This window comes from Erythrolamprus reginae, chromosome 8 (assembly GCF_031021105.1).
Source record: "Erythrolamprus reginae isolate rEryReg1 chromosome 8, rEryReg1.hap1, whole genome shotgun sequence".
NCBI lineage: Eukaryota > Metazoa > Chordata > Lepidosauria > Squamata > Dipsadidae > Erythrolamprus > Erythrolamprus reginae.
Window position 1 is genome coordinate 17182683 of NC_091957.1, and position 6373 is coordinate 17189055.

The 6373-nt window shown below is 45.8% G+C and overlaps 1 protein-coding gene across 1 annotated transcript; it reads right to left on the bottom strand.

Annotated features, from left to right (window-relative positions):
- Positions 1–1181: 1181 nt before the first annotated feature.
- LOC139170742 (arylacetamide deacetylase-like 3) lies at positions 1182–5178 on the bottom strand. The gene is made up of 3 exons (XM_070758236.1): positions 4966–5178; positions 3937–4000; positions 1182–2710 (listed from the first exon to the last, which is right to left on the bottom strand). Exons 1-3 carry the CDS (start codon positions 4979–4981, stop codon positions 1936–1938), a joined length of 855 nt encoding a protein of 284 aa, XP_070614337.1. The 5' UTR covers positions 4982–5178; the 3' UTR covers positions 1182–1935.
- Between the last annotated feature and the right edge of the window lie 1195 nt (positions 5179–6373).

Below are 6373 nucleotides of genomic sequence, written 5' to 3' on the forward strand. Positions count from 1 at the left end.
CTCCTGTCCTCCAGAAGTTCACAAAGTCTTTCCTGATAAGTTTGATGCTTAAGACCTTCCACCGTTTTTGTAGCCCGTCTTTGGACCCTTTCAATTTGATCCATCTCTTTTTGTAGGTGAGATCTCCAGAACTGGACACAGTATAATTCCAAATGGGGTCTCACCAGCGCTCTATACAGAGGGATTACAATCTCGCTCTTCCTGCTTGTTGTACCTCTAGCTATGCAGCCAAGCATTCGACTCGCTTTCCCTACCACCTGACCGCACTGTTCACCTATTTGGAGACTGTCAGAAGTCACGACCCGTCAATCCTTCTCTTCTGAAGCTTTTGCTAACACAGAACCGCCAATACAAAACTCAGATGGAGGATTCCTTTTGCCCAAGTGCATTATTTTACATTTGGAAACATTAAACTGCAGTTTCCATTGCTTTGACCACTTATCTAGTAAAGCTAAATCATTCACCATATTACAGACGCCTCCAGGAATATCAACCCTATGGCACACATTACAGTCATCGGCAAATAGGCAAAATGGAGCCTCAGAGTGATGTCGCTAAGAGAGACATCGGGGGAGCGAGCTTTGCTTTGAGGCTTTTCTTGCAGCATTTGTTAAGTGAGTCATGGCAGTTGTTAAGTGGAGCCAGCTCTTCCCGACACACACACACACCCTGCGTTGCTGGTGAAGAGGTCGCAAAAGGGGATCGGGTGGCCGTCATAAATAGGAGCTGGTGGCCAAGCACCCAAATTTGGATCCTGCGACCTAGAGGAGGTTGCGATGGTCATAAGTTTGGGAAAAAGTCATAAATCCCTTTTTTTAAACGCTGTTGCATCTTTGAATGGTCACTAAATGAACCATCATAAGTCAAAGACTACCTGTATAGCCTTAGAACAGTTCATTTGGTGATTTAAGGTTGTAAAATGGGGCAAAAACTCATTTAGTCACTGTTTTGCTTAGCGACATAAATTTGGGGCTCCTAAATTGAGGACAGCCTGATCGATACAGGGGATCCTTGACTTACGACCGTAATTGAGCCCCAAATGTATGTTGCTAAGCAAGACAGCTGACCCCAGCGATACCACATTGGTCGTAAGTGTGGAAAACGGTCTTAAGTGGCTTTTGTTCAGGGCCGTTGTAACTTTGAACAGTCACTAAGTGAATGTCAGGCCTTGGAAGAAGGCCAAGATTTGGACTCGGATTTATTTCTTGGATGTTAATTGGGATGCTGACAGCAAACTGTTGTAATTGGAGGATTAATCTCTCCTGTTTTTTTCTGAATCCCCAAGTTAGCTACACACACATACACACATATACAAACATCTTATGGAGAGAAACAAGGAGAAAGAGAGGAGGGTAGAGAGAGGAAAGAGAAAGAGAGAGATAGAAGGAGAAAGAGAGGAGAAGGAGAAAAAGAGAGGAGATACAGGGAAAGAGGAAAGAGGCGAGAGAGAAAGAGAGAGAGAAAGAGAAAAGAGTAGCGAGAGAGAGAGAGGGAGAGAAGGGGAAAGAGAGGGCAAGGAGAAAAAGAGAGAGAAAAGAAAAAGAGGAGAGAGAGAGAGAGGGAGAGAGGAGAGAGAGAAGGAGAAAGATAGAAGGAGATAGAGGGAAGGAGAAAGAGAGGGATAGAAGGAGAGAGAGAGGGAGAGAAGGCAAAAAACAGAGAGAGAAAGAGAGAGAAACAGAGGAGAGAAAGAGAGAGATGAGACAGAAGGAGTGAAAGAAGGAGAAAGAGAGAGAGAGAAAGAAAGAAAGAAAGAAAGAAAGAGAGATATACTGTATATTTTTACCAGAAACATGTACCATACATATGGGGATATTCTCATGGTTGTAAGTGTGAAAAACTGGGTGGGAAAAACCCGTTGTAACTTCGGAACAGTCACAAAATGAATCGTGGGAAATCGAGGATCACTTTGACCTTCCTCCTCAAAAAATGGTCTCATAAATCCCGGACAAAACCTGACGCTTTCTCCAAAATTTCCATACCATCTGGAAACTGGACGAAGTTCATATAGCAGAGGTTGATGATGCCGTGGAAACCTTGCTGGGCGTGGAACCACGAAACCTTCACCCCGTTGTCCTCCAGCCGCTTCTTGTAGAGCAGCGCATCGTCACGCAGGACGTCGTACTCACAGCTGGCGATGAAGGTCTCTGGGTAGCGGCTCAAGGTGGCATCGTCGACGAAGAGGGAGGAGAAGGTGTCGTGGAGGAGGTTCGGCACTTGGTCGTGGACCTCTGGCTTGTATCGTCCCAGCAAGCATCGCCGGTAGCCGCGGCGTCGAAAACGCTCAGGGATGTTATCCGGACTGAGCCATTTCTCGTACTTCGCTCGAAACTCGTCGGGGACGTGACAACCCTTCAAAAGGTCACTGGTCAGCGCGCCGTCTCTCGAGAGGAACTTCAGGCCATAGAAGACCACGCTCTCCTGGAACAAGATGGGGACGGAGGCGTTCTGTTGATACGACGGGAGGTTGAAATCCAATGCTTGGAGGCCCGGATAGATGAGGACTTGCGCGCGGAGTTTGGGGAGGTCCGGACGGTCCAGCAGTTCTCGGGTGACGACGGTGGCAAAGTTGCCTCCGGCACTGTCCCCGCCAACGACGATGCACGAAGGGTCCACGCCGTAGTCCTCGGCGTGCTTCATGAAGTGGACGGTGGCGGTCAGGCAGTCCTGCCACTGGGTGGGGAAGGGGTTCTCCGGGGAGAGGCGGTAGCTGGAAAGACAGCGGATGAAGGGTTACGGTTTGGGTTGGATTTGGGGTTGAGTGAGTGGGAGGGGGTCTCTGGGGTACCTTGGAGGTAGATGAAGAGGGAGAGGAGACCTCCCTGCTCACCCAGCGCTGAGGATGTTCCCTAACTGGGTAGTGAAAGGTCTGCAAGAAGATAATCAAGCTCAGAGATCAGCCAGGGTCCCGGAATTCTCCCCCCCTCCTCCTCCTCTTTGTAAATCAGACTCCCTTCTCACACTGATGATGTTATCTAGTTGGGTCATGAAATGTCTTAAGAAAACAACCAAGCTCAGAGATCACCAAGGACCCCCAGTCATTGTTCTCCTCCTTCCTCCTCCTCCTCTTCCTCCTCCTCCCCCTCCCAAACACAATTCCCTTCTAACACTGATTTATTTATTTGTTTGTTTGTTTACTTACTTACTTATTTACTTATTTGTTTATTTATTTATTTATTCATTCATTCATTCATTCAATTTTTATGCCGCCCTTCTCCTTAGACTCAGGGCAACTTACAACATGTTAGCAATAGCACTTTTTAACACAGCCAGCCTATTGCCCCCACAATCCGGGTCCTCATTTTACCCACCTCGGAAGGATGGAAGGCTGAGTCAACCCTGAGCCGGTGATGAGATTTGAACCGCTGACCTACAGATCTACAAGTCAGCTTCAGTGGCCTGCAGTACAGCACTCTACCTGCTGCGCCACCCCGGCTCATGATGTTCCCTAGCTGAGTCATGAAGGAAACAACTCAGCTCATAGAGTACCAAGAATCCCATAGCCGTTGTCATCATTGTTCTCCTCCTCCTCCTCCTCTTCCTCCTCCTCCTCCTCCTTCCCCTCCTCCTCCTCCTCCTCCTCTGCCTCGCTGCAAATCAGACTCCATTCTAACACTGATGCTGTTAGCTAGCTGGGTCCAGGTAGCCTTTGACCTACCACATTTCACTCAGTGACTGTCGGACGTTAAAAGAAAGAGTGACCTGGGACCGTTCTTCACACTTAACAACAATTGCACCGTCCCCCGTTGTGGTCCCGTGATCAAAATGCAGACGCTCGGCAACTGAACATCCATTTACGACAGTCGCCGTGTTCCCCCCTTTCATGGTCACTAAACAAACCGCCGTAAGCCAGGGTCTTTGCCGTAACGGGCTAGCTTCCTCTTGGGCACCTGAGCCACTGCGTTTCACACGGGAGAAGCATGGGCTGTTACTCACCCGACCACGACCACCACCGCTTCGCTCTCCTTGGCAATTTTACTGGTGATGTCCTCGTAGTAACCTGGGAGGAGCGACATTAAGGGAGACAACCCATCAAAGCCATTGCAAGGCAAACTACAGAGCAAGGCGCCTATTTTGTAATTGTGGCAAAGGAAAATTGAGACACGTGTCTTTAAATTTCTTTTCCACACCGTGTTTTTTCCTTCCTTCCTTCCTTCCTTCCTTCCTTCCTTCCATCCATCCATCCTGTTTTCTTTCCTGCTTTCCCCTTCCTTCCTTCCCTCCCTCTCTCTTTCTCCCCTTTCTTTCTCTCTAGCTCTATAAATTTTCTACGGTATTATCTACAATATACTTTCTATCCCTCTATTTTTTCTTCCCCTTCCTTCCTTCCTTCCTTCCTCCTCCACCTCCTCTTCATCTCCTTCCTTCCTTCCTCCTCCATCTCCTCTTCATCTCCTCCCTCCCTCCCTTCCTTCTCTCTTTCTCCCCTTTCTTTCTCTCTAGTTCTATTTATCTTCTATGGTATTATCTACAATATACTTTCTATCCCTCTATTTTTCCTTCCATCCTTCCTTCCTTCCCTCCCTCCCTCTCTCTTTCTCCCCTTTCTTTCTCTCTAGCTCTATTTATCTTCTACGGTATTATCTACAATATACTTTCTATCCCTCTATTTTTTCTTCCCTTTCCTTCCTTCCTTCCTCCTCCATCTCCTCTTCATCTCCTCCCTCCCTCCCTCCCTTCTCTCTTTCTCCCCTTTCTTTCTCTCTAGCTCTATTTATCTTCTACGTTATTATCTACAATATACTTTCTATCCCTCTATTTTTTCTTCCCTTTCCTTCCTTCCTTCCTTCCTTCCTCCTCCATCTCTTCTTCATCTCCTCCCTCCCTCCCTTCTCTCTTTCTCCCCTTTCTTTCTCTCTAGTTCTATTTATCTTCTATGGTATTATCTACAATATACTTTCTATCCCTCTATTTTTCCTTCCTTCCTTCCCTCATAATTATCCCCCATAATTATCCCCCACTTACGGATGCTGCCGATCATTCCCGCCCCTCCGTGGTAGAAGACAAATCCTTTCCTCTGGCCGCTTATAGGGGTTTTGGGGTAATAAACCCGGACGGGGACCCCGTCGAAGACGAAATCTCTGGCGGAAACCCCTGGGTGGATCTTGGATTTCTTGAAACGGATCAGGAAGCGGATGAAGGCCACTTGCCTGCATAGACGCAACACTTCCAAAGTCTTCCCCTGGTTGCAAAAAAGAAAAAAAAAGGATGGGGGAGAAATTAAGAAGGATTTGGTGGGGTCCCCGACCAGAAGGGACCTTGGAAGTCTTCGTGTCCAGCCCCCTGCCTAGACTATTCCAATCAATCAATCAATCAATCAAACAATCAATCAATCAATCAAATAAATTAAATCAAAATCAAATAACTTAAATCAATCAATCCATCAGAATAGAGTTGGAAGGGACCTTGGAGGTCTTCTAGCCCAACCCAAGCAAGAGATACTGTATCAATCAATCAATCAATCAATCAAGTGAATTAAATAAAAATCAAATCAATCAATCAATCCATCAGAATAGTTGGAAGGGACCTTGGAGATCTTCTAACCCAACCCAAGCAGGAAATACTGTATCAATCAATCAATCAATCAAATAAATTAAATCAGAATTGAATAAATCCAATCAATCAATCAGAATAGAGTTGGAAGGGACCTTGGATAACTTCTAGCCCTACCCAAGCAGGAGATACTGTATCAATCAATCAGACAATCAATCAATCAATCAATCAATCAATTAAATAAATTAAATCAAAATCGAATAAATCCAATCATTCAATCAATCAATCAATCAATCAGAATAGGAATAGAAGGGACTTGGAGGTCTTCTAGCCCAACCCAAGTAGGAGATACCGTATCAATCAATAATCAATCAATCAATCAATCAAATAAATTAAATCAAAATTGAATAAATTAAATCAAAGACCTTGGAGGTATTCTAGCCCAACACAAGCAGGAGGTACTGTATCAATCAATCAATCGATCAATCAATCAATCAATCAATCAATCATAATAGAGGTGGAAGGGACCTTGGACATCTTCTAGTCCAGCCCCCTGCTCAAGCAGGAGACCTTAGACCATATCAATCAATCAATCAATCAATCAATCAGTCAGTCAGTCAGTCAGTCAATCAGAATAAAGCTGGAAGGGACCTTGGAGGTCTTCTAGTCCAGCCCCTTGCTCAAGCAGGAGACCAAATACTAACCCAGATAAATGTTTGCCCACTCTCTCCTTGAAGACCTGCAATGATGGACCACCACCCTAACTTCTAATGGCAAGTTGTTCCACTGGTTAATTGTCCTAACTGTCAGGAAATTTCTCCTTAGTTCTAAATTGCTTCTCTCCTGGTTTAGTTTCCACCCATTGCATCTTGATCTACTT

Excerpts from the sequence above, each read along its gene's own strand:
- LOC139170742 (XM_070758236.1), bottom strand. Across the intron at positions 2,711-3,936 it reads GCGGTGGTGGTCGTGGTCGG|CTACCGCCTCTCCCCGGAGA; the intron begins GTGAGTAACAGC and ends CTGTCTTTCCAG.